Source organism: Centroberyx gerrardi, chromosome 5, assembly GCF_048128805.1.
Source record: "Centroberyx gerrardi isolate f3 chromosome 5, fCenGer3.hap1.cur.20231027, whole genome shotgun sequence".
Lineage (NCBI taxonomy): Eukaryota > Metazoa > Chordata > Actinopteri > Beryciformes > Berycidae > Centroberyx > Centroberyx gerrardi.
In genome coordinates, this window is record NC_136001.1 from 5867776 (window position 1) to 5895290 (window position 27515).

A 27515-nucleotide genomic window follows, 5' to 3' on the forward strand; every position below is an offset into this window, starting at 1 on the left:
TGTCTCACTCTCTGACTACGTTTACACCCGCACCAATATTCCCTTATAATGCGGGATACTCAAGTATTCAGTATGAGTTGGCAGATGTAAACACCACATCCTGTTTACAATAACCCAAATAAGCTGCATAAGGTAGCTGGGATATTCCCGTATTATCTAGGATAAGCAAGCATGTAAACATGGTATCCTGTTAGCTGTTGGTTTTCAGACCAGGATTCTAGACCAGGATTTGAGCCAGTATCAGAAATACTGTGCGCATGTAAACGTAGCCACTGTCTCTCTCTTTTCCTCGTGTACAAACACACACAGGATCCTTTCAAAGAAAAATGTCCATTTTAAAATGAGCTTTAAACTCTAAGCTGTTAACATGGTTGATCAATTGATGAAACATGAAAAAATTCACACACAAAAACAGCCACTGTAGCTGGTACTGAAGCAGCCATTTTTTCCAAAGCAGAAGCAAAACAAGGAGAACACCACAAGTGAAAGACAGTAAAGGAGTAGCAGGGAAACAAGGGCAGACTGTGGATAGAGCGGGTGTCAGACGGTTTGTTTCTATAACAGAGTCCAGTCAAGAGCTGGGAGCACTGGCAGGCCGCTGAAGCTTCCAGAAGAAGAAGGAGGAGGGAGGAGGCTGGAACTCACCGGGAGGAAGGCGTCTGCCGGGTCGTACTGGTAGTCCAGCTCCGAGTCGGCGTCCAGGAGGCGGGGGTAGGCTGCTGGGCCGTGGTCGACCTCCCCGTCACCCGACAGCACCGTGGCGGCCGAAAAGGTCGCCGTGTCATTTTCTGCGGCGGCAGCGACTTCAGCGCGATCATCTGTTTCCTCCTTCGGCCAGAGGAGCACCTCCGGGTCGCCGCCCTGGCTCCCCGCCTCGGTGAGGGGCTCGGGGTCTTGCGGGGGCAGCAGGGTGGGGGTCTGGGTCAGGTCCAGGTAGAAGGAGGGCTCCGAGTCGGCCGGCTCGCCCAGGGGGAAGGGCGTGGGCAGGGGGAAGCCGGAGGAGGCCTGCGTGGGAGGCTCCGCCAGGCTCGGCGCTTCCTCGGCTTCCTGGGCGCCACTAGGGGGCGACTCCGTCACCACCTCCAGGGGGAAGGCCTCGGGGGCCGGAATCATCAGGGGCATCAGGGGGTCCGGATCGTCAATCTGACCATCGTCCACGGTGGTGACGGGTGCCAACTCGGTGTCCGCGGCGACCTCGACGTCACCGGGGGTAACCACGGCGTCTTCGGTGTCACTTTTGGACACCACGACGAGCTCTCCCGTTTTAGTCTGCTGCTCTTCCTCCCCTGTGGTGACCTCCGGTGGTGGAGAGGAGGTGGGTGCCGGTGTGGTGGGTGGCAGGGTGCTGGGAGGCCGGGGGGGCAGGGTTGTGCTGGGATAGGTTGTCGGCTCTGGGCTGGTGGTCGTAGGTAGAGTGGTGGGTGTCGGAGGCGTTGTCGGCTCCTGAGTGGTCGTTACGGTTGTTGGGGCTTCGGTTGTCGTCGTCGTCGTCGTCGTCGTAGCAATAGTCGTAGTTGTGGTGGGTGTCGTGGTGGTCGGGAGGGTGGTGGTTGTCGGGGCAACCGTTGTGGTAGTGGGTGTCGTGGTGACTTTAAAAGTTTTGATTGTGGGAGGAGCCGAGGTGGGGAGTTTAAACTGGGGGAGGGAGGAGGAGGGGAAGACATGGGGAGAGGGTGAGACAGAAATAAAAAAACAAAATGGCAAAAGAAAAATGGAAATAACCAAATTCACAGACTGAGAAGAACTCAAATGTGATGTGAAACACATAACCTGGTGTTATCGTGTTACTGTCGCTTATGGCTCATGCACTTGGCCACACCGGCTACATGGAATGATTATTGGTTAAAAAATGATGTATGCTTGTCTTGGTGTATGAGGCTCAGTGAAAACATTCATGTAAAATAAAAACTTTCCTTTGTATAACAAACATTTGACCATTCACATACTTACCAGCTCCTACTTTCAAGTTCAGAAGTCATAAATACAACTTTACGCACATTCAAGTACTTTTAGTCAGAAATAATAACAAAATGAACCTTTCAAAAATTGACATTTGGGGATGTCCGCATCTATTTTAATACCTTGATCATTGCCGTCTTATTGGAGCCTTTTGTATACTGCTGTAAAATAAGATGAACTGTGTGCATTTAATATTACACCGTAACTTACGTGCTGGTTGTAGATGATCACTCCTTCCTCACAGGTGGGCTTGTGGGTGCATGAATGCTGGTGAACGCACCAGTTACAGCCCCATCGACTCAATACACAACCACGGCAACTGGAGACAGATATGGTAGATCATATGATTAAAGATTTATTTTATTGCTCCCGGAAGATTCAGCAAAAAAGATGAGTCAAGGTTAGGAGCTATGGGGAGAGAAGTGAAGACAAAGAGGGGAAGAATAAGAAATGCTGGCTGTTTATCTGTCAGAGGGAGATGAGAGATGGGAAAGGAGAAAAGGATGCTACACAGAGAGAGAGAGAGAGAGAGAGAGAGAGAGAGAGAGAGAGAGAGAGAGAGAGAGAGAGAGAGAGAGAGAGAGAGAGAGCGAGAGAGAGAGAGAGAGAGAGAGAGAGAGAGACCCAGCCAGTTTATACCACACAGAGTAATCCAATTGCTGCCAATCTGCCCCCAGTGGTAAGAAAGGTCAGTGCTCTAATTGAATTGAGCCTCAGTTCCTTATCAGAGTGGTGGGAAGCGTGGGAGACATGCATGGCAACACAACACATGAGATCAGAGAAGATACGGTACCCAGGAAAGAATTTGACGAAATTCAACGTCAAGCTAAAGAAGCACAAAAGTGTCATAATATGATATTATGGCATGGTAAAACTTCAAAACGTCTCAACTTTCATTTTGGAGCTTTACACGTTTTCAACATTAGTGGGATTTTGGGATGTTTTGATTTGATTTCAGTTCGATATTTCAGTTTATGTTAACATATCAGATAATCAATGTCATCTACCACTGATATGATGGAGGTTCCTTCCTGACCAGAGCTAGTCAGCATGTTTTTAACATTATTATACCAGATGTCTGTCCAGAGAAATCATTCCAGTGTGGTGTGGAAGGATAGTTTCAATTCAACCCAGGCTAGAGGAGCAGGGTTGAGCCATGTGATCAGCACATGTAGTCCTGGAAAAACCATTAGGAGAATGGAAGGCAGGAGTCAGGTGCCTGCAGCCTTCAGAGCCACACGTTGTGTTGGTTCGTCAGGAGATATGTGGCTGAAGGACAGTATTTGGGGTATGACGAACACAGGTGGGGAGAGATGGAATAAAGACAGAAAGGGAAAAACAAGAGAGCGAGAAGAAGTAAAGTAAAATAACAAGAAACCAAGACAGACAGACAAACAAGGAAGGAAAAGGACAAACTGATGGAGAGACAACGGATGAAGGTAAAAAGGGGAACAGAAGAGATTCACAGAGAATAAGACTTGATTATAAAGTCTGCAGAGAGGAGAAGAAGTCAGAAGAACAGAGCCGAGCCGAGCAGAGCAGAGCCGAAGAAGACAGAAGAAAGGGAGACAATAAATCACGGGCGGTAACTCACGGCATGCTGCCAGACAGCTGCTTTACAGCCGTGCAGTCGTAGAAGGTGAAATCCCGCTCTGTGACGGTGACGTCGCTGAAACGAAGAGACAAGGTGACCGTGACGAAATCTGAGGAGAAGAAGAGCAGAAAGGGAGAGGGAGAGAGAGCATGAGGGGAAAGCTGAAAACAACACACCGCAACATGGTTCACTCTGGAAATATTTGGCGAGGCTTATCGTCTTTAATTCAGAAACAAAGTAAGTCTTAGTCTGAGTGCGGCATTCCTCAAAACACAGCAATGGTGTTGCGGGGGGGGGGAGAAGGGAGAAGGAGAAGGTTTGGCCGGGACAGCCAAAACACAGAGCCCTAATAAAATCCATGTGCACCCCCCCCCACCCCACCTCACCCCAGCTCCATGAGCCCAGACATAAACAGAGCAGGGTTCAAGGCTCGGTGGCCTACTGTGTACCAAACACATGGTGAACACACTGGAGACTCGCACGCGTGAACTAATAAGAGGCCAACACGAGCACATTCTGCTTTGCGGCACAAGGCCACTTCGCAACGAGAGGTAACTGAAACATTTTAACATCAGCACCCAGAAATCCTGAAAAGGTGACGTCAGCGAACTGCACACAGCGCGCTCATGTTTACTACTGTAATTCTACAACTGTATTCAAGACCTTGTAACACCTTGAGTTTAGATCACTTAATTCAAGCCATTTTAAACTGCAGACAGCCTGGAGTAAATACATACTGAATGCTACGATTTTCTGTGCCTTTGCATCCAATTCAGTAAACAGTGAACATTCAGGTGAAAATCTGATCTCCGACTTTCAGGCAGCAGTTCCACTTCACAGGCCTTCATCTCCGTCTCCTGCACAACATTTACTGAGCGCTGGTCCCAACCCTCTTTTAGTGAAGATAAGCCATGGCTAGATCCCTAAATAATGCCTCTCAGATCCAACAGTCTTCTTCCTTGTGTGTCCATATCTCAATAATACCCCCAGGCTGCCTCCCCCTGACTCTAGCACCCTGAGAACCACAACAAGCCGAACGCTCCAGGAATGTAGGCATGGGAACCAGTGTGTATGTGTGTGTGTGAGAGAAAGAAAGCGAGAGAGAGAGAGAGAGAGAGAGAGAGAGAGAGAAATCGTGTGAATGTTGGGATTCAAGACTAGATGCCTTTCTGCCAGCGAGGGATTTCTGTTTCTGTGTGATTGTATGGGGGAGTGTGACCGCCTTAGATGCTTCAATTTTTATTTACAAGCCGCTTTAATCTTCTTTTGTCATCACCGATGACTTACCTCGACAAAATAAGCTGCTCTGAACACGCTAAACAATCACCCACCCTGAGAAAACCGAAGAGCATAAAGAGGCATACAAACGCTGGAGGAATTTGATTTGCGGGGAGCTGTTTGCTCACAAATACAGATTACTCCCCGCTGTGCAACCTGACTTATAAAAGAGGATTGGGCTAGCCTAGATATACGGGAACAGAGGCTGAACTTGGGTGTGCAAACACACACAAGCATGAATCACAATCCAGGACAGCAGCCAAATCCTCCAATCACAAAGTTGAAGAGTTCAATCCTGCTCTTACACTCTCTGTCATCGGCTTTGTTCCCAAAACAAGAAAAAGTCCAGGCCTAGGGGTTAAAATGTACTCACCCTGTCCTCGTGGCACCATGGGCACCCTGTGGGTGTCGGGCGAATGGCAGGTGACCCCGGTTTCGGTGACAGCGGCGGGACTCTGGCTGTCCTGGAAGACACAGGAGTAGGACTCGCCCTCCTCTAACACTGGAAGGCCTGGGACTGACAGAGAGATCTGTAGACGACAAGACAGAGAGAGTTTCTATCCATAATCCATATCCATGGTTGATTATGAGTGACTTGGGATCCCAAACTCTGGATTAAATGCTTGGCAACATCTATCAGACTGAAAAATACACTTAACATTTAGCCGGTTCAGCTAGTCTCAGTGTATCTAGAACTCCCAGAAAAACAAGCCTTCGATCCCAACAGGTCTACTTTACACCCACTCAGTGTATTTGGACTCATCCAAAGACAATTTGTCCTTTAGTCCTCTTCTCCTATGATGTCAGACAGTTATTATGTATTGTTTGTCTGTCTCTACCGCTATCCAGAGGCACCATCCTCTACGCAGATGATTGATACTGTGCATTTCCACTGCGCCAGGACAGGCCAGGACGGGGCTGCGATCGCTATCTGCTCTTGAGGCACTGACACTTAACAATAACAAGGTAACACACACACACACACACACACACAGTACACCCAGCCAAGGAACAGTAAATCTCCCACCTCAGCTGATAAGGGATTCCAACTGGGACATGAATTGTGCCTAGGTGATATGCGGGCCCTATGTATTATGGTGTTTTGGTATGTGAATGGACTGTTATTATAGAAGGGGGGGGGGGGGGGGGGGGTACGTGCAGAATATGAGGGCAGACATACTGTACCCACACTATAGATGTCTGCATTTTTATGTAAGATATTTACAGGGAGACGCCTATACTCACATACACAGACACATTGATGCACATTTTATCACAAGTGAAGGCAGTTTTTTTTTCTCCAAAATATATATATATATAGTTTTGGAAAACAACTCTAGAATGAGCTGCACAGAATGTTCTTTTTCCCCAGATGGACCACTTCTTCTGGAGTCTAAATCAGGGTGACTACGGGTTTGTACAAGTTAAATGTAACACTTTAATGTGCCTGTGCAACAAGGGAAATTTCTCATTTAGTGCAAAAAGTAGTGCACTGAGAAAAAGCTATACAAAACGTCTGAAACCGACCCTGGAGCTTTGTTTGGAGTGATCCAACCCAACAACAAGAACCAAGTGCATTATGGGTTAAATACACTGTGAATTATGGGTTAAAGACAAGTTTTACCCTGAAAAAGTCCTTTCCAGCACCAACTTTTGTTGTGTAAAACGTCAGGATCGGACAATATATCCAAATTCAATATATCGCAATACAAAAATGTGACAATAAATATCGTGGAACAGCAAAATGAAACGCAATATTAGCTCCATTTTATTCTGCTGTAGTAATCACAAATGAGACGCTTGACCATCACAGTTTCACAAGCTCTCCATCCAAATTATATTATTTGGACTTTGTACTGACATTTTGAAATTGTAGTTTACATTCTAGCGAGCCAATGCCATCGCTAGAAAGATTTGTGGCTCAGAAATAAACACAATTCTGCACAGTCAGACTTTGTTGTCATTGAACTTTTATTTATTACATCGTATCATGGTTGTACCGAATCGTGAACCCCATATTGCATATTGAATCATATCGTGCGATAAGCATATCGTCCCATCCCTAGTAAAATGTAACTAAACTAAACGCAGCAGAGCAACAACTCCTCTCCTGACTCAGACCAAAGCCAACAGACTATAGAAATCTGCCCTAAGACTCTAAGGTTTGAAGGCCTCGGATTGAGGTCATTCAGCTGTGTAATGCAGCCTTACCGTCCTGGTCTCCTCTCTGCTGATGTTGGAGGGGTTGAGGTCCTGGACGGCCAGACATTGCTGCTCCATGTCAAAGCTCCACAGCCACTGGCCTGGCTGGGCCCCACGTGCGCACTCTGACTGCAGCATACACCTACGGGACAGCACCAAGGCTACACTGTTAGATCCAGTGGGGTGTTACGTGGAGCAGCGGTCCAAGATACATGTAAAATGTATTCCATGCAGAGGTGTGACCATGTCAACTTTACTCAAGTCCCAAGTCAGTCTCAAGTCTTGAGGCACAAGTCTCAAGTCAAGTCTCAATCCAGTATCAGTCCAGTATCAATTGAACATCTTAAAGAAAACTAAATATCTAGGACTTTTCAATGCAATATGGTTTTAATAGGATAAAAACTTTGTAAGAGCATCATGAGTTTGATTTCTACAATCATTCCATACAAATTCAGAAAACAGAATTTAAATTCAGTCGTCTGCTGTAACAAATCTCATCACTTTCAATCTAAGTCATTTACACAAACACAAGATCTCAAGTCAAGACTTTAGAAACCTTTTCAAGTCATCAAAGTACAAGTCAGAGTCAAGTCTCAAGCAATTAAAATTGTGACTTGAGTCTGACTTGAGTCCAAGTCATGTGACTCGAGTCCCCACCTCTGATTCCATGTATTGGGAATTCAAGACAAGCTCTCTGCCCTTGTCATACTGAAGGTCTATCTGTCTGTCTCTCTTACTCAACTGTTCTATAACATATTAAGCCATGAAAATGAATCTTCAATATTATCTACTATGCATCTACAAGTCATACCACAAGTCCTAAACTGCACACCACCAGTAGCAGAGAATTCATCACTACTGTACATCTAAAAAAGAAGTAGAGAACATAATTTTTCCTCAGATGAGCCACTTCTTTCTAGAGTCTAAGTCAGGGTGACTACAGGTTTCTGCAAGTCAAATTTAAGATTTTTTTAGGACTTTTTTTTAATTCAAGTTCAAATACAATTTAAGACCAATCTCATTTAATTCTGCACGTCATACAAAAGAGTTCCTCGTCTTTTTTCTTAAGGGTTGAACAGTCCGGTCTCCAGTCCAGTTGGGCTGAAAACCACTAGCTAATGCAATGAATATATGAAAAAAGTTGGAAAACACATTCTGCTATATTTCTGTAGAGACACATTTGTAAAATACCTTGATATTTATCCTTGATATATATCCCAGAGAATTTATCAAAACCCCTGACATTCCCTGAAATTCCATGGTATTCCGGGAATTTGAGGACCAGGTGGGTCAATGTATGTAAGTGAGTGAGCAAGTTTTAAATGAACACACAGTACCTGATTCCACACATGAAATAGTGCTGGGTAAAATTAGTAGGGTGACATATTTAGATTAAAAAATGTATATTAATTACTTTGGCTAGTAACAATTATACTTGACAGTTTGTTTTGAGTTTAAAAGCTCTTGGCAAATGAGCCAAAAAGTTAATTTTAGACATTGCCTCTGCATGGTGATGTTGATCCGGATATGCTTTGTGGATACAAGATTCTATTTTTAGTGTAGCAGTGCTGTAGCAGTAATGTAGAAGTATGATAGTTCTTTGGTAGCAGCACTTCGTTTGCCAAGATGTCTGGAAGTCGGCGGTGGTCATGTTGAGTAGAAAGAAGTGACTGATTTTAATTCATAATAAATTCAGACTTTTCGGACATCCTGCAGATACATCATCATAGTGGAAAAAGATAGGAAGAAAACTGAATTTAAAGTCCTAAAAATCTGATGAGAGCACTGTTGCATGAGGAACCCATCGACTGAGAGGAACTAAAAGAAAGAATAAACTAGGAAAGGAACTGAGAGGGAAAAGAAAAACAGGTGAGAGGGAGGAGAGAGGCCAGGTGGATGAGGCAGAGAAGAGGGGAGAGAGGAGGAGAGACAGATGGGACGGCGAGTTTAGATGCCTTTCATCAGACTCGGAAAACAATCCCCAAAGAGCGAACTCAAAATCTTTTTTTAGGATGACTTGGCAAAAACACTCTGTCTAAACCAACATGAGCGCCAGCAGCTTCCTTGTCTGCAGATGCTTTGCTAAATAATGGCACTGAACATTTGTTTTTGTTAGTTTTGGTAAAATTCCTGTGAACTAGGCCTATGTGATTCTAAATGAAATCATGTAACACAACAGAAACCTGACTAACATTTACACTATATTTTACATTTTATGGATTTGGCTGAGAGTTTTATGTGGAGCAAATTTCCAATGAATGCAACAGTAGAATAAGTTTAAGTTCTTGGATCGCTAACGTTACAAGCAACCAATACCAATACACTGTCACTAATACAGTAAACTAGTTCCTGTATAATAGAAAAGAGTCAGGGAAAGAAAGAGCAGCCATCTATCAATGTTAGACTTTTTTCATCAACAACTTTTCAAACTGTGCATAACGTAGCTCTTTCTGGTTTATTTATTTGTAGTTTCACATTTGTCCAAACTTTTTTTTTTAATAATAGATTAGGCAAGATTAGATTCTATTACATTAGATGAAACTTTAATGATCCCTGTGATGAAACTGGGTTGTCAAATTATTGATGGGATTTGCACTGGAGCTATGGTGTTGAGTTTACAGTAACTGTTACTCAAAGGTGGAAGTTACGTTCACTGTAATTCAGTAACTTTATTTGTGTACTTGTACTTTTCTGAGTATTTTTTGAAGTCATTTGAGACTTGTAGCAGTGGTTTGCACTAAAACACTGTAGACTAAATTAGCTCTAACATCTTTGATTCAAGATAGCGCAGTGGAGGAAAAAGAACATCTCAGCTCTAGGCCTCCCTTAGTGTGTGAAGGTGGGTTTTTTTTCAGAAATTAAATGAAAAGTCAGAAATTATGAGTTTTACTTAAGTAGGTTTTGACTTAAGCATTGCACTTGACTACATTTTAAAATCACATCCATGAGAGAACAAAGTTTGTAGGCTCTCCATATGCATTGCATCAGAAACTGGCCAATAGTAAAACCAATCTGCATCAAACCTACTCAAGCATGAGGAGGAAACATTAACTGTAACATTAAATACTCAAATGCATCCATGATAGTAGTTTAGTTAACATTCATCCAGCTACAGTATTATTGTTTCTTTGTTAGGCTAGTTGTGTTGAGTAGTAGTTGAGTAATGTGGACGGACATTTTCAGACATGAATTTCAGAATCTTATTTTTAAAACGCTTAACATAGTCTGTAAAAACATGTGCAATGTCACATATTAGGCTATACAACATCTGTTTCCAGTTGGACAAGAGGCACTACATGAGCACTTATCAACACAACACACAAACATGTACCTTCTAACTTGAACAGTATCACTTTGTTCCATGTTTGAAACTGTTGTAAAAATGTTGTAAATGCTACATAAAAACAACAACACTACAATTAACACTAGTGCCAAAAACAACAATATAGTGGCCCTTCTTGTATGTTATTTAATTCTCTCTCCTCTCATGCTTTCTGCATCGCATGGGAAAGATCCTATATAGGCCTAGAATTTCTGTTGTTTTTTAAAGTAATGCAGTAACTTTTCACAGCATTTACAGAGTGTTTACTGGTAGTGGTAATCTCACCTTCCCTCCAGGACACACCAGCCACAGTAGGGGTCGTGGGCCAGCAGGCAGGAGTGACAGTCTGGGTGCTGTTGGCATTCGGCCACCGGCCTCTTCTGCAGCTAGAAGCGGGAACAGCGCAAGGATATTCAGCCGTGTGCACCATTCACACTAAGCTCTTAGAAAATCTGATTAAAAAGAATAGGTGGCCCAGTTTTCCCAATGGAACAATACAAAATGAAAATATGGTCATTAGATTAATCCCACCTACAGGCTGCCTTACTAGAAGGGAGAGAATTGGGGACAGCATCAAGAGAGTCTAAATGTTCACCGTCATTACTAGAAAACAAGACTTTGGTATGTGTGGGCCAAAAACACATTAAGCCGTATAATATTGACCAAATGATACAAATCAGCTGGTCAGTTGTGTGTCAGTACCATGGTGGAGGTCATGATGAAGAGATGCTCCTCGTTCTGGTCCAGAATGAGGTCCGAGCTGACGGCCGTGTTCCGCTGAATGGAGATCACAGAGTACTCCTCCACCTCGCCGTTAGGACCCAGGAACACCTGAGGAAACACACATAGACACACACTAATTATCATTTAGCAGTATGTCGGACTGCTGAACACAGTCAAACACACACAAATCTGCAACGGAGAATGTGGGTCTCTTTAAAAGGTCTCAACGTGACAACATAAACAAGAGAGAGCTTCATTCTTTTTCATTTTGGCAAATTTAATAACGTTCTCATGGCATGACAATGGGTATACTCACATATAATAAGAATATAAGAAGCTTAATTTGAGCAAAAACGGAAGAAATTGTTGGTCTACAGAGCTCAAGGAACAACATCAATAAAGGAAGTGGAAACGCAGTGACATAAGAATATAAAAATGTTGCTATATGTTATATGAAATATGCGATCCCCAACACAGCTGTTCAATTATTGTTATACAACCACATAAAAAAACAAGTAACAAGGAAAAAAACACATCCAGATTACAAATTCTCTATGGCAGGTGGCTGAGGAAATAGAGGTTTCATAGCATCAAGAGCCAAATCCAGATAGTCGGTGGCAGTAAACAACCAGACAACTTTACAAAGCCTCGATATACAGCCTGGCCTCCTGTTGTGATGGGTGTTCACGGGCTGCTGCAATGTGGGTTAATGTGAGAGGGCAGCTTAACCGACTGTTCCACAGCAGCCTTTTTTATGTTATTTACAGGAGCCCAAACAGCAGGTTCACTCCCTCTAATGCCATAAGTGTGCTATTCTACTGTCACGGCTAGCTCTGCTGGAACAAAGACAGCAATCATCCTAATGGGAAAATCCAGCATGGGCCAGGTGGAAATGTGGATTCCCTTAGCTGACCTGCAATTTTTGGCTTACACTAATGTAAGAGGGAGGAATAGGTGGTGTGTATTAGTGTTGGCAGGGATGCAGTAGAGGGTGAACCCACCTAAACTCAGCTTACCCGCCTTTTTATTTGCAGGAACAGAGTTGACCCACTGTTTTAACTTGATATAAATCTTTAAAGGAAGTAAGCAATGTTAAGCGATGAGAACGCAGACTCCAAAATAATCCATGTATCCCCAGTAGATCATTAGCTCCAGTGCTCCATGCTAACACTTTAGCGTACACTATGTTGAGTGATAGTAGCTCCATGCTAACACTTTAGCATACACCATGTTGAGTGGTAGTAGGCTCCGTGCTAACACTTTAGCATACACTGCGTTGAGTGATAGTAGCTCCATGATAACACTTTAGCATACACTATGTTGTTTATTATATGGCCTGTAGAGTCATATATTTTGAAAATGAAATATCATTAAGTCAATATAATTGATGTAGCCAGGTTTATATGTGGAACTATTTCAGGTGATTTTTATCTGTACAGTCTTCCATCACCCACCACCCTCACTTTATTTGGGCAGCTTGTCAATGGATGTTTCAGCTATAAAGCCATCAGCAAAATATACGTTGACACACTGCACAAATAATTTGTTAAACATTAGTCAATGAAAGTGCTGTTTTTTCTGTACAAGTCATGATGTTTTGAACCAGGCACAGAGTGAATTGTTTCTGGGAGTTGAGCACACCGTTTTCACCTTTTGGCGTCTATGTTCTTATCACAGCAAAGTTGGCCAACGGGTCAATCTCTAAAATGTCTTTTAAATAAATTCATAGTGTACGTCATAGTAAATTGCATCAAACTGCATATAATAATGCTTTTCTGAAAAAATACTGCAATTGATTTTTGTTTGTGCTGAGGGTTGTGATGATGACCAAGTGGAGGTAGCTTATATACCTTTTAATTTACTACTACGTCACTGAGTGTTAGTCCATGTAAAATTGAGGCAATAAGAGAACAGTGTGGGCGTGTGTGTGTATATATGTGTGTGCGTAGGCAGCAGCAGACACATGACACATATTGGAGGGTTTGATGAATGGAGATACGGGCCAAGACGTCTCTGCGATGCCGAGCTAATCCGATCCTACTGGCATCGGGAGGATTTGAGGTTGGCTATACAGTCCGACGCTCTTTGATCCCTCGGCTCCTCAAAGGCCGACTGTCCAGGCTTTAATAACTGTACGTCTAGCCCACACTGAGCCACTATCGCTACAGAACAGATGGAGAAAAAAGAGACAAGCGGCTAAATGACATTCCCCTCTTCAAAGAAGTAACGGAGGAGGGGGGAATACTCTGGGATGGGAGATGCAGCTGATCAGGAGCTTCTTCTGTGTCAGCACCAAGGAAAATCCCTGCCCAGTTTTTGGGGAAAAAATCAACGCGAGTACAAGAAGTACATACATGGATATTTGTCTATGCCGAGAGCAAAAAATACACAAACACAAACACGGACTTGGCAGGAGGGCTGGGAAATGGAAAGATAGAGGGAGATAGTGAAAGCAGCAAAGACTGAATAACAACCATTGCATGCTTGCCACACAAACATCCCCTTTCTTCCAACATGACGCACCCAGCTGACCTCAACAAAACAAACATTTAGAAATGGAAGCCAAACCAGTCAACAGTGTATCTTTATGCAGCGTCTTATACGACTGATGACGTTTCAGGAATCACACTCCCCCTGAAACCGCACCGGCTCCAATGTCTTGAAATAACAGCGTGATTTGATTTATTCCGCTTGTTATTCCTAGTAGTTACATTTAACCAGTCATGCTAAGCCATGTTTCTCTGCGCTATCTTGCCAATGACGTGGAGTCAGCAATACTAGGAGTAGGTCTACATGTCACAATCAAAACTTGACACAAGTAGCCAAGACAAGCAGTAAGTTGACGTCATTGTACTGTATATGTAACAAAACCTCAACTTTAAACACACTGTGGTTTGGTCAAAGAAAACCTTGTTACACCACAAGTTAGCCAAAAATGTCAGTTATGCAGCTTAGTATCCAAAAAGTTTTGGGTCTTTCTCTATCTGTGTTCTTGTGTCCTACATGACGTGTTTTACGTAATATCTATAACAGCCAGAGTATGATCCCAAAACTAAAGAACACCAAGTTAGAGGACAGATAGAGATCCCTGTAAGTTTACTTGCATACCGAGGATGCATCAGATCGTGACTTTAGCCAATGAGGAGAAGCCCCAAGATTCAGTGCGAGAACGGCGCATCATGTCAAAACAGCACTTTAGTCTATAGCACAGAGCCGGTTGAATCAGCTGAGAAAATGCTGTGCGTCTTAATTTAACGTGCAACGTCAAGCCCTGTAAAGATCGGTTTTCTTGCTATCTTGAGAAGGTTGTTCACTTTCTTGGGAAAGGACACACAAGGACACAAGCATCGACTATATTAACGCAACGGTTAAGGGTGTAATTAGAGTCTGAATTGAAATGTCTTTTGTTGAAGGTTCCAGTCAAAAGGACAGAGACTGATAATGTGACTATTAATGAGACAGTGACATCGACACTGACACTGTCTGGTGTTATGACTAATGAGTTTCCATAATTATGAATGAGACCCTCTGTTAGGAATTGCATGTGTTTACCAGTCAGCGATGACTGTGCACAACAAAGAGCCGAAGCACGGAGCTCCGTTAGCTGGGCATGATGATGTACGGCAGGAGGTTTAGCTGGCTCTGTGGTACGTAACTGTGTAAAAATACTGTTAATGGGTGTCATTGTGCTAATTCTGCTTGTGCAGGGGCCTCAACCACAAGCAACCATTGAGAAAAAAAAAAAGGACACAAAGAGCCAACTGTTTGCAAGCGTGCTTACGAGCCACGAACACCCAATATCAAGAGGCTTCGCTGCAAGTTTATTGCTCTATTCACTTTCTGGCTGAGTAGGATAGATAAGGCTCTGCATCTATCTTCCATATTTTTATGTTTTGGTGAATACACATTGGCCTGTATCTGTGGCTTCGATGAGAAATGGTAGAAAAGTTGTCTTTCTCTGGGTGGATGTATTGGATGTATGCAACACCAATTTGGGTGCTGTAACAGAAAAATCTACGTAACAAGAAGTCATTTTACATTTGAAATGAGTAACGAATAATATACTACTTTTTTTGAGTAACAAGCCCAACACCTTGTCATGCCCATGTGTGTCCTGGAATGCTTTTGTGCTTCCCAATTGCCAAACGTGGTCAGCTGACATGTTTATATTAAAGCAGATGTGTGCAGTGACAGATCCTCCTTTGTCAGCTCCTCTTTTCTTACTTCTGCCTTCCATCTCCTTTGCCTTTCTCCCATTTTCTGTCCATAACAACAGCACATTCCTTGTGTCTCCTCTCTGACCGGGCTTTACTCCGACCCCTGTCTGAACCCAGAGGGACACTGCTACAAGTGACCCCACCGTGACCCCTGCACCCATCCGCGGCACCTCGGAAATCAAACTGACGGGCCGTTCGGCACATCGCCGTTTCACACAGGGCCTCGGATGACTCAAGCGATATGTTGGGACACTGTACACAGCCTAATGCTTTGAAGGGCTGTTCACTGTGACTGAATGGGATGGACCCTGCAATGTGTTTCTGGTTAAGTGGCACCCAGTGGAGGCAGGAATAACCCCATATAGCGAGTGGGAAACAGCAGTGCCAGTACTTGCTTACACACTCTATTTTCTACCGAGAGGTTACATCCTACCACTTCCTCTCCCCTATTGTGGCTCTGACAGACCACAGCAAAGGAATACCCTGCCGACGTCTTAGAAAAGACCGACAAAAAAAATAAACCCGGATTGGACAATAACACAGTGAGACTGTAAAGAAGGGCCAACGAAAAGAGGAGAGAAAAACAGACGAGTTCACTCTGTGTACTGATAAACACACAAACTGTAAAGCTCTGTAACTGTTATCTGGTCAATCCAGAGAAAAGCAAACTCACCCCAAGCTTATTTGAGATAAGCTGGGTTTCCATCCAAGCAGTTTTTTGCAAATTATGATGTATGACCATTGACCATTAGATGGTATATTAGAGTATTGCCAAGTGCAATTTTTTGTTTTCATCTTTGGACAGCGTAATTTTGGTGTCTGTGTTCTCATCACTTAACAGGTAAGTTGACCAACTGGAAAATCTCCCAAAAACCTGGTGTATTCCTGTAACAGTTAGATAGAAACAGCTATAGATGCCATTAGCTACCAGGAGCAACTCTCCGGAGTTCAGCCTGCCTCCTACTACACAGTGAGGCTATTTCAGTCCTCCACTTGTTGGCGTGGGAATAGAGGGCTGCTGGGGTCTGGAGGTGTACTGAGAAAGAGTTGAATTGAATGTCTGTTTGTCTGGTTGGCTGCCATGGCTGTGCAGGTAATGGGATTACAGTTATGTGAGAAATATTCAAGGCATACTTCATGTTACACGAATAGGGTCTGCATATGAAAATGATGACGCAAGTTGTCAAGTATGTCTGACTATTCTGTCAAACTTCCCTGCAGCATGAACACAATCTCTGCATAGCATCACACTTACCAAACACAAACTGCGCCATGTTAGTGTTTTTGTATGTGTGTGTTCTTGAACGCTCAGAAAATGCCGTACTGAAATACACCAGAACGCAAAGCCAGACTGACACCCTGTTGAAGGATGCCCTGATCTGCGATGGCCCATTACCTTGTGCAGGTTCCCCTTGGAGTCCCCCAGGAAGGCGATGGTATGTCCCGCTCTCACGCTGACGGCCACAGCGGTGAGACGGGCGGACGGGCTGTCCAATATGGTCTCGGCTTCCACGGCCGTCCGGCTGGCCATCGGGCTCGGGGTGTGGTCCGACCCGCAGGGGTAGGCGTCCAAGGTATTCTAGTAGCGGGGAGGGAGAAGATGGAAAATCAGGGTACAGCCACGCAACATGTAGTGTTCAGGACAACGTGAAGATGCAGCTTGACAAAACAAATGTGTAGCATCAAGGTAAAATATAACAACCTCTCCCTATAACAAACAGCAGAGTTTATATAGCTTGCAATCGACCAATCAATTACTTCTGCACAAAATCCACAACAGAAGCTCAGCTGCACACGCTAAATGACAGGTGAAATGAAAACTATGCTGCCTGCTTTGTACTGCCTGATAAATGAATTGTCATTATCGATTGCTCAGCAAGTAAGACAGGCACCAAAAATACAATTGCAGTATTCCTATTGTGGTCTGTAAAATCCCAGCAAGATTTACTGTGGAGGGGGTTGGAGGTGAGGGGGAAACTATTGCAAGAATCCAGCAACCTCTGCTCTCGGTGCTTTAAAGCTTACAGAGAATTTGTTTTTGCTTTCGCAGTTTGGCAACAAACACTCTTTGCTCTGGCAGTGGGGTTGTTGTTTTTTTGTTCCGCACGATTTATTTTTCCACGAGAACATTTGAAAGCAAGGTCATTGCCTCATCACTGGTAATCATAACAATAGGAAGTGGAGGCAATGAACATGAGAGCTCTGACTGTTGATGGCTACTTGTTTTGAGGGATTTAATGTAGTTGGCTGGCTTGTTATGAATGGACTCCTTATTTGGCCAGCTCTTTAAAATAGATACCGCTGGGATGGCAGTACAACTGAACTACATCACTACCTAACATGCATACAACCTGAGTACTGCTTACATGTCTTGCCATTGCCGCCACCACACTAAAATTAGCCGACGCAAAGCTTAGTTGTGATGACTTGGCTAAATAGTGACCAAACTAAAATGACAGCAGCTATATACTGGCCTCACTGGGCTATTGATCAAGTTAAATCACGGGGAGTGAAGGATAGTTACTATGGCCTGCTTTGTCCACAACATGGGAACCCATCCATTAGAACAAACTAAGCAGGGATAATGCGTGCTGAGAATAACCCCAAACTTTTGACTACTGAAATACTAAGTTAATGGTAGGGTTGACATCCAGTCTAGGAGCACGGCCTGGAAGCCTAAAGGCTAGTGTATCACTAGCCAGTGAGATTAGCCTGTATTTACATTGGCTGATGACACACATGTTTACGAGCATGCAATCACTGGACTGCAATCATCTGGATATCTGGCTATAAAGACTGATGGCAGTAATAACCATGAGGTTGTTAGATAATGAGAAGAAATTGCTATAGCCATGCCACATGCAAAGTTGCATTTTGGCTGGAGTCCTGAATCCTGATCATCAATACTTAAGCATGTTCACAACAACTTCACCCTCGCGTGAGATGCCATCATTCTATCTGGTGCTGGGGCAGATGGACCGTCCTGGCAGAGGCTCCAGAGGGATGAGGGCTGCTTTGGGTGTTGTTTTGGTACAGGGATCTTAATCACACTGCAAATCTCTTTTCAGCTCCAGCTCCCTAATCATTGTTCCTCTCGTGCCATTCACTACAACATTATACCATCTGTTCTATATAGTTTGCTTTGATGTCCCTTTAGTCACTTTTACTTTCTAAATCTTGCATTCATATCTCAATCCCTTCCACTTCCTACCCCACTCGTCTTGCCCCTCTCCTTTTCTTCCTCTTTGCTCTTCATTCTGTTGCACCACTATGCATCTCTATCCCTTAATCTCTTATTCTCTCTCTCCCTCTCTCTCTCTCTCTTCTTCCCAGCCTCATCGTTGGCTGTCGTGACTTTATCCGTCCTTGTCAGGCCTCGTTAAACGTTGCCCCCTCCTGCTAAGTACATCTAATGCCGCCGATCGATCCCTCCCTGACCAGCGATCCTATTAAATTACGCTACCCACACTAGCTTTTCCCCCCAGAGCCAATCTGTTGAGCACAGCAGCCCGGGTTCAAGGGTCAGCGCTTGTTCTACGTCCTCTCAACATGAGGCCGTGATGATCGAGGATGGATCAGTAAATGCACTGTGGGTCACTGCACTGCATGCCAAACTAGCTGAGAAGCACACACCAGTACGCACAATGATGTAAAGGGCGACACAAACATGCACACAAAACCATGAAGATGTATATGCATTTAGATGAATTTAAATCAGATTAAATCAGTACATATACACACAAACACACACACACAAAACTGAGATTTCCAAAGCTACGGTGGTGTTACGAGAGGGCCAATCTAATTCAATCCCTCCACTAGAGGATTACATTTGTCTGTTACAAAATTGTCAAATTAAATTTCATTCCCTCTCTGATACAGAGGTCACTTTGCTGGAAGCGGGTGGCCCTGGAAAGCTTCAGATGCATGGCACCAGCAATGAAAGCTTTTACTTGATACAGGCAACCCAGAAAAAAATCACTTATGTTGAAAAAAATAAATAAATAAATAAAAAAATAAATAAAACAGGACGGCGTGTTCTTTTGTAAACAGAACAATGAAACCAAGGAGGAGAATGTCAATAAGTATATTGAGTTATTTAGTGACTGTTTCACTCTGTTCTTCTCTGCCCTCAGTCTATGCTGAATTTTTCATGCAGGGAAAGAAAATGTACTTTCTTCAATACAATGGCACAGTTTTTTACCTTTATTTTTGCCGGAAGGTCTGCTAAACATGCTTCACAGCCACACAATTACACACACTCATACATGGGAGTGGACCAGTAAAACTGCTGTCTTGTACAGTCTGTTGACCACTGAGCAGCTCCACCGGAGTAATTGTGGGTTAAGTGTCTTGCTCAAGGATATCTCAATGCTAGTTATTAAGGGAGGGGGGAGGATGGCCCATTCACCTTCACTTTCCCCCACTCAAGATTTTCATAACCATTCTGGGAACTCAAACTACTGACCTGCGATTCACAAACCCAACTATGGAAAGAGATTAGCGCCAGAAGAGATTGCATTTGAATTGCATGATTTTTTTTTCCAATTTGAATTTGCCATGCTCATATTGAACCACTGAATTGAAAAATGTTCTGTTGAATAAATTAATTCAAAAATTGACATTCTGACGCACGATGTTGTTGAATTGAATGTTTGTTTGCTTTTCCTAAGTCCCCATATGTGTCTCAGAGAGCTCAACCTGAATTGAGAAAACTAGCTGATAACTGTAGAAGGCTTGACAACAAGTAACCATAGAACCAAGCAGACCCAATCTATTTCACTCACCGCTGGCAGGTTGGCACAGTTGGATTTGACTTCGTACTCAATGTAGGCCGCTTCTCCCCCTGCTTCTTTACCCATCTGTGTGTAGCACAGGTCTCTGGTGGAGTTGATCCTGCGGTCCAGATCTACGAGGTTGAACATGCAGAGGGCTGAGTCCTCACTGGGGCGAGTTGATGAAGTTGAACGAGTGGAGAAGACGGCCAGAAGAATCTCCGGGCCTTCAGTCACGACTCCGTCCTTGGGGAGCCCGAGTCGGACAGCTTGGAGGAGGCTGTAGATTTTACCCGCGCTGGAGCGGCAGGTCAAGGGCACCTCCACATAAGAGTAGTAGGCCTGGTCGTCCAAACATACACGAGAGACGTAGGTGCGGTACTCGCGCGACTGCGACTTTAGGTCCCGCCGGTAGAAGAGGAAGTAGACGTGCTGGCGGTGGGCGAAAGAAGCCACAAAATGATGGTCGTATTCTGAGAGGCGGCCAGCCACGGCCAACTTGGCGGTCTCCTCGTAGGAGAAGACCGGCTCCTGGGCGAGGTTTCGCGTGGAGATGGGTGGGTGGCTGCTGGTGTAACCCCGCCCCACGAACAGCACCGGCTGCCTGTCGGGACGAGAGCGGACCACAAGTCCCACGGTGCTTACGTTGGGGTGGTTAGCTGCCACGTACTGAGTGTCCACCGGCCTCTCGGTGGAGAAAAGCACCTTAACCACAGAATCCAGACTACGTTTCTGGCAAATCCCTTGGTTGACGCTACCACAGGTAATAAGTTCCATGGAGTAAGGGTCCACCAATAGGAGCTTGTTGTGATTGCTGGTGACCCTAGCCTGAGGGCAGTTGCTCTCGGTTACCGGGGGCAAGCACTCCCGGCTGTCTGTGACCGGACCGGTGTCGTCCTGGAGTTCAGGTTGGAGGAAACGGTCCAGTTGGAATAGGCGATCTCGGGCCCCGACGTACACCCGGCCCACACCCGGGTCTGGATGGAGGGCCAAGTGTTCAAATAGGGTGTCATTCCGGGTGAAGGTGGGATACGGGCTGGAGGGGGAGAACCCGAGGACACCACAGGGCAAAGAGGTGAAAGGCCAGTTGACAGCTAGCAGCAGCAGAGACAGCAGGGTTCGGACTGCCGACACTGAAACACGACGCACCGTCCCCGGAGGCATGGCAACAGATCTGAGGGACAGATGACAGGACAGGGTTTTACAAAGGATATCTATATTTACTAGAACAGGGCTTCTCAAATGTTTTCATGTCACAGATCCCCAGGTAGACATACAATAGACCTAGGACCCCCATTTCATAAAATTTAGTCCCAGGGACCCATATGGGAAGATTTTTGTTGTTGATTTAGCACTGAATTGTAGAACTGTCTACATTATAGTGGTGAGAGTGTACTGTGTGATTACAATAGTCATTCTTATACATTCCCTAATTGGGATAAGTTCAAGTGAATTAAATGAGCGAAATTAAACTATGCCTCATTTTGCTGTGGACCCTCTGGAACCCCCTCAAGGACCCCTGGGCCACACTTTGAGAAACACTGCACTAGAAGAACTGTATACTCTTTCACTAATAGTATATAGGCCAAGAAAAATGATCCCGTACAATCCTGTTGTACTACTGCTGAGCAGTCCTAAAAGAGGGTGCAAACCTTCACCTTTGACCTTTACCACCTGATGTTGCTACAAAAGTCTGTGTCCCCTCTAGGAATTAACCATGTATGGTTAACACATAAAACTATCGAGGTTAGGTAAGAAACCCTAAACCCTGTTTCTATTATTAGAATCTATGACTACACTAAGCGGTATTCAATTGTTTAAACAATCTGAGAAGAACTCCTTGAGCATAATAAAGTATTATCTGACACCTGACATCGGCTCACCATTTGTTTCCAGTGGTGTGTTACAGAGGCATGTCACCTCTTGACCTCCCAGCAGCTCGGGTTTAAAAACACATCCTTCTGGACACAACCTGTGACACAAAGAGAAGAGATGACATGTCAGTAAACTTAGACACCAAGTATGAGTTAGGGTACCAAGCGCAGAGATGAAAATCTCACCCCAAAACACACACAGATCAACCACAAGGCTGTGTCTTTGCTGTAAAGACAGGCACCTTGTATCTTTTTGACATCATTGCAGTCCACTGAAAGCCATGGGAAGCTCATTCCCATTGAAATTCCTGTCAGACCTGTTTTTGGCCGGTTACATCCATTTCTGTGGATAGGGAAGCCCTTAGCAGAAGCCAAGTCAAGTAGTGTCAGTCTAAGAGGGCTTTCAGTACCACACACACTCTGCCCCAGTACACAATCCTTCGTCATTGCTAGGATACAAGGTACAAAACACTTTCAGAGTCCAAGGCAGATTCACAAGTTGCTGTGAGGTAAAAGAGGATGGCATGAGTGAGTAAAGTGGGGGGGATTCCTCTTGTTCAGTTGCCTGAATCTGTTTTATTTTGCAAAGTACTGTATACCTCCTCTAGCTATTACTATTAAATTACACTCCCTTCTCCTTTCTCTCCATACCTCCTCTCTTCTCCCCCCCCCCACATTATCTCCCTCATTCTCCCTCTTCTTTCTCTCTACCTCCCCTCCCGACTTATTCTCTACCTCCCCTCCCGACCCGACCAATCATTCTCTTCATCATTGGTTGGCACGGAAGTAGGATTATCTCCTACCAGTTCAGGCGGGTCTCCAGTGGGTCTATGCGGGGGGAGGTTGGGAAAGAAAGACGGAGACAGACTGAAAAAGACACTATTCACCCCGTTCAACAGACCAATCCTAGCCACAAGTGTACACACACACACACACACACACACCTCTTTCCCTGCCACACTGGGAGCATTTAGAGAGCTCGCTTTGTTGGTGGCAATCTATGTGGGAATGAGGGTAAAGGCCTGGCAAGAGGCCAAACATGAAAAGCAAGAGGGGAAAAAAAAACATTTACTGGAGCATAATAATAATTATCGTTATCTGTATCATTTCAACCTGACATAAATTACATCTGAACCCCCTCATTAGCCACTTCCTTAAAAAAAAATATTTTTTGTCTACTTGATTGCATGTTCATGTAGAACTAATTTCAGCTCCTGTACAGGGTAGCCAGGCCCAAAGGCTAAGTAGGGCTGATTGATGCTTCAGTGACGGAACATTACTCCAATGTTGAAAACATCAAATCTAAACCAAAAGACAGACTTTGTCCTTTGACCTTTGAGGGGAACAAGTTTCCATTACTAGGAGTTATGTTCAGCTATGAACCATGTTAGTCAGCGTGTCACGACTCTGGTGTAAAGGCGCTTTATAACCCTGTCCAGATAATCCTGAGAAGGCCCCGGTCCGGAGCCTAATGGAGCAGAGCTAGAAATGACTGGCATGTTAACTCAGAGAAACACCGGAGCAGCTTCTCCTGTTTCCTCCCCAGGCCAATGGTTTCTGGAAGCTGCATGTATAATACCCCGCCGTGGGTCGCAGCGCTGGATTTGGGGATGGGGCGAGCTCTGCAGTTGTCGTCTCCCATAACTTTGGAAAATTTGCAGGCCGTCACGCTCCTCATCTAAGAGCAACAGGTCGGGCAGTTCTTCATCTATCTTCATTTGCTATTCACTGAAATCTACAAATAAAAAAAAACATCAAAATCTACAGTAAACTGGGCCGCCCTCGCTCTTGCCAATTTCATTTGGCAGAGGTGTCCCTTTCCTGCAGTGAATAATCCAATCAGGCTCAACTTCATTCAGAGTTTGAGACACATGAGAACAAGAGAATGGACTGATTCAATTCCCTCACTTTGAAAATCACATTTTGCCTCCGGTTGGAAGTCGTTTTTTTCCCGTCACTTTAGCGAGCCTAAGGTATCAGTTTGATAGGAGGAGAAGGGAGGAAATGTGTGCTTCTAATTGGTTTATATGAATGTAATGTTCCATCACTTTTAAGTAATCGACTCCACCTTTTTCCAGCACTGTCTGTAGAAATAATGGGAGGTTAACGCATTTCCTATGGTAAGATCCAAGTATTCAAACAGCATATACAGGTCAATTAGCCAAAATAAAGGCTAATGGCCTAAGACTGTATAGTACACATACCTATAAGTCATGTAAGAATGAGAATCAGACAACACATAGCTAGTCTATGACAACAGGTATAAACACTCTACAGGTATACATTCAAGGACAGATAATTTAAGAGTCCACACAAATCCCATTCCCGTTTCTGTAACTTTACCTAGCTCAGCTCTCTTTGCTGTAATTAACCTTCTCTGGTGTTCATACCAGTTAAGAAGACATGAAGAAATAGCATCAGTCCGGACTACGGTTTGCCCTCAGTTCATTTTGCTATGCTGGACTTTCCAAGCATGAGTAACTGCTGGCTATCATCGTCAACAACGCAAACTTCGCGTTTTGAGGTCGTTTATGTTCTCACTACCAACGAAACGCACTGAGAGCCACATTTTCGGCGTCTCGGTGCAATTATTTGATGACGCCTGCCATTTAGATGTTTTAGGAGGGTGTTGCAGATGGTAGTCCCCAGGAATTTGAGCGACTGTATTCATTGAATACCAGGGGGAGATTAACTAAAAATTCATAGCTTAACTTCATCCTCATTTATTCTTCAGATGACAGGTAGTCATGGTGCCTATAGCAGATGGACAGGACCCGCAGGGTAGACTCCCTATAGGCCACCGACCTCATCCCGCTACAAATGGACTGGGCCCGAGCCAACAGACTCGACAACACAACGGAGCATTCCTGAGAAGCACATTCAATTGAGCCATCATCTGCTTCATTGAGTCAACCCTTTCGCTCATTTCCAATTCAGCTACCCTACATTCTGGGAGAGACAGAGAAAGAGAACGACAGGGAGGGGGCCAGAGGATAAGGGAGATATTTGAAGTGTAAAGCTGGCAGAGTGACATAAGCAGACAGAAATGGGGGTATAGGAAGACAATGGTGAAAGGGGGGAAAGGGAGTGAGCTAGAGAGGGAAAACAGCGAGGGAAATCGCCACAAACAAGTGCCTGCAAGCCTCAGTGCTCCATGAGAACTGATGGAATGCGACTAATGATAATAAGCCAGAAACTGGTGGGGGGGAGACAGAGAGAGAGAATGAAAGAAAGAAAGAGAAAGAGAGAGAGAAAAAGAGAGAGAGAGAGAGAGAAAGAAAGAGAGAGAGGAGAACGAGGAAGAAGAGGGTGAGGTAGCCATTAATTACAGTGCCTACCCATAATGCCCCATTCAACACCCACTCATTCACAGAATGTGGGAGAGGAGAATAAAGTAAGTTTCTAATTAGTGACATGACTGTGAGCACAAGCACACACACACAGGCCTATAATGAGAAGTCCTCCTATGTGCACTTCAAACAAATAAACACTCCATAACGCCAACACCCACCCACACACCCACACACACAGGAGAACAGAATTTATCAAGGCCACGAGTGAATGCAGCCATCTGCAATCAGTCATTGCCTTAACATCAACAAACAGTGTTTACAAAGGATGCTTTAGTGGCTCTGAGAGCCTGCGGTGTTCAATTACACAAACACTGGCCGTCAACATCCTCCTGCCTGCTTATCCACAGTGCAACTGTTACTGCTGTGATATACGAGCTGTGTAAACCATTAGGGCTATCTCGTAAAGACGGCCAATAGGGACCCAGGGTCGCTGCAAATGTTCACCATTGTCCTTTGGATAAGCAAAGCATCCAATGGGGAGAGAGAAATCGTAACACGGCAGGTCAGAAGCTTAGGACGGACTTTGGATAGGACTAAGCAATGTGCACTAATCTCTACTGGTCTCTCAGGTCAAATATCAAAAGTGCCGCATGTATTCAGCCAAACTTCAGGTTGGACAAGTTGACAACTCATAGGATTCAACAGAAATGAATACCGACTACCGAGGAAAGAATGACACACAGTCAGGATATTAACTTTCGCAATCCAGATCTACCAGCTCATGCAATCTGGTTTCATTCAAACGCATCCGTGTGCCACAACTTAGCCAAACGCTCCTCTTTATCAGTGAAACATGCAACGTTTCCGCTCCCTCACAGCCAAGTTGTGCTGCTGAGTGTAACACATAATTGCTAGTCGCGCCTGCCAGCTTCTCCAGGTTAGTAACACATTACTTTAATAGTGTCCCATAAAAACCCGAGCAAAATCATCTTCCTTATCTTGGCTTGCTCACGACTCTTCTTCCAAGACATTGAAAACTGGAGACGGGTGGTGCACACCGGTTTTATACTGTGCTGTCATCTGCTATGGTTTCTCCCACCCTGACGGTAGCGCTTCATAGGAACTATTAATAACAGGCCCGGTCATAACATCAGGGCCAGCCATATCGCTCAGCTTGTTGTATGCCATCAACATTGCTTCCGTGAGACGCTCTGGCTGCACACTGGTCATGTTTATTAATGTGAGATATTTTCATGCATATACAAGTTTCACTCCAAACATTTCTTCTCTGAAAATGTATTGCTGGCATGAAAGTTAAGCACATGGGTTATGAATCCTTCAGTCTTTTTCTGTTTTACAAAATAGTTTGGTTTTACAGGATAGAAACTGATTTTTTTTTAGCCCCAAAATGGCTGTGTAGTGTTTTGGAATTAAACCCTTCATAACCTAGTTAGTTATTGTACATCTGTGTGTCAAGTTGCAGTTGGGTTATGTTATTAGTGTATTCCAAACTCATAGACTCACTGCATCAGTCTGCCCTCTGGCGCTCTAGCTGGACAGCCTGGCTGGCTAGCTGACAAGAAGTTATTTATAGAGAAACCCCCAACAATTGCCGCCCATCTAAAAGGAACACATTCCTCCTTGGCTGATGAACTTCAGAGAGAGAGAGAGAGAGAGAGAGAGAGAGAGAGAGAGAGAGAGAGAGAGAGAGAGAGAGAGAGAGAGAGAGAGAGAGAGAGAGAGAGAGAGAGAGAGAGAGAGAGAGAGAGAGAGAGAGAGAGAGAGAGAGAACAAGAAGGAGGAGGGATATTATCGCCCTGCGCTCTCTTCCGGAAAGTCCTTCAAGAAAATAAGACATGAAAGTCCCTCAGTTTCCATGATTAGGTCCTTTTAAGGGGCGAAGTCCCTCAGTGACAGGATGACGGGCTTTTCTGGACATGTTTCAGTGGTCATGGCGGAGCCACTCGTCACTGCAGAGGGACTGGGCGGGCGGGTGGAGGAAGTTCCCATGGCTGTTAAACTTTACGGCCCTTTAGAAATCACCCTCGGGTGACGGAGGCTGAGCAGGGCTACCAGGGAGGACAGATATCTGGGTCGAAGGTTGACGCCTCTTCTTTTGGGTTGGCACGCAATAGCTTTGATCGAAACGTGTGTATGCGTTTCCTCTTTCCTCACCATGAATCAGTGTTACTCTGCATGTAGGACCTCTGCCTCCCGGTCTGAGGTCAGTTCTGGTGTCAGCCACAAATTAAGTACAATAAATCAACATGATGAAGGG

At 44.5% G+C, this 27515-nt stretch overlaps 1 protein-coding gene across 2 annotated transcripts in view; it reads right to left on the reverse strand.

Annotated features, from left to right (window-relative positions):
- Positions 1-27515, reverse strand: part of plxnb1b (plexin b1b) — a 67874-nt gene that overhangs the window by 17070 nt on the left and 23289 nt on the right. For both annotated transcript variants that reach the window (XM_071902809.2, XM_078283478.1), the window contains exons 2-11: positions 21954-22042; positions 20083-21244; positions 16692-16874; positions 11058-11186; positions 10641-10741; positions 7043-7175; positions 5205-5361; positions 3554-3662; positions 2170-2278; positions 646-1635 (exon numbers count right to left, since the gene is read on the reverse strand). In XM_071902809.2, the coding sequence (XP_071758910.2) occupies positions 646-1635; positions 2170-2278; positions 3554-3662; positions 5205-5361; positions 7043-7175; positions 10641-10741; positions 11058-11186; positions 16692-16874; positions 20083-21234 (3063 nt within the window). In that variant the 5' untranslated portion in view covers positions 21235-21244; positions 21954-22042. The remainder of the gene's footprint in view (positions 1-645; positions 1636-2169; positions 2279-3553; positions 3663-5204; positions 5362-7042; positions 7176-10640; positions 10742-11057; positions 11187-16691; positions 16875-20082; positions 21245-21953; positions 22043-27515) is intronic.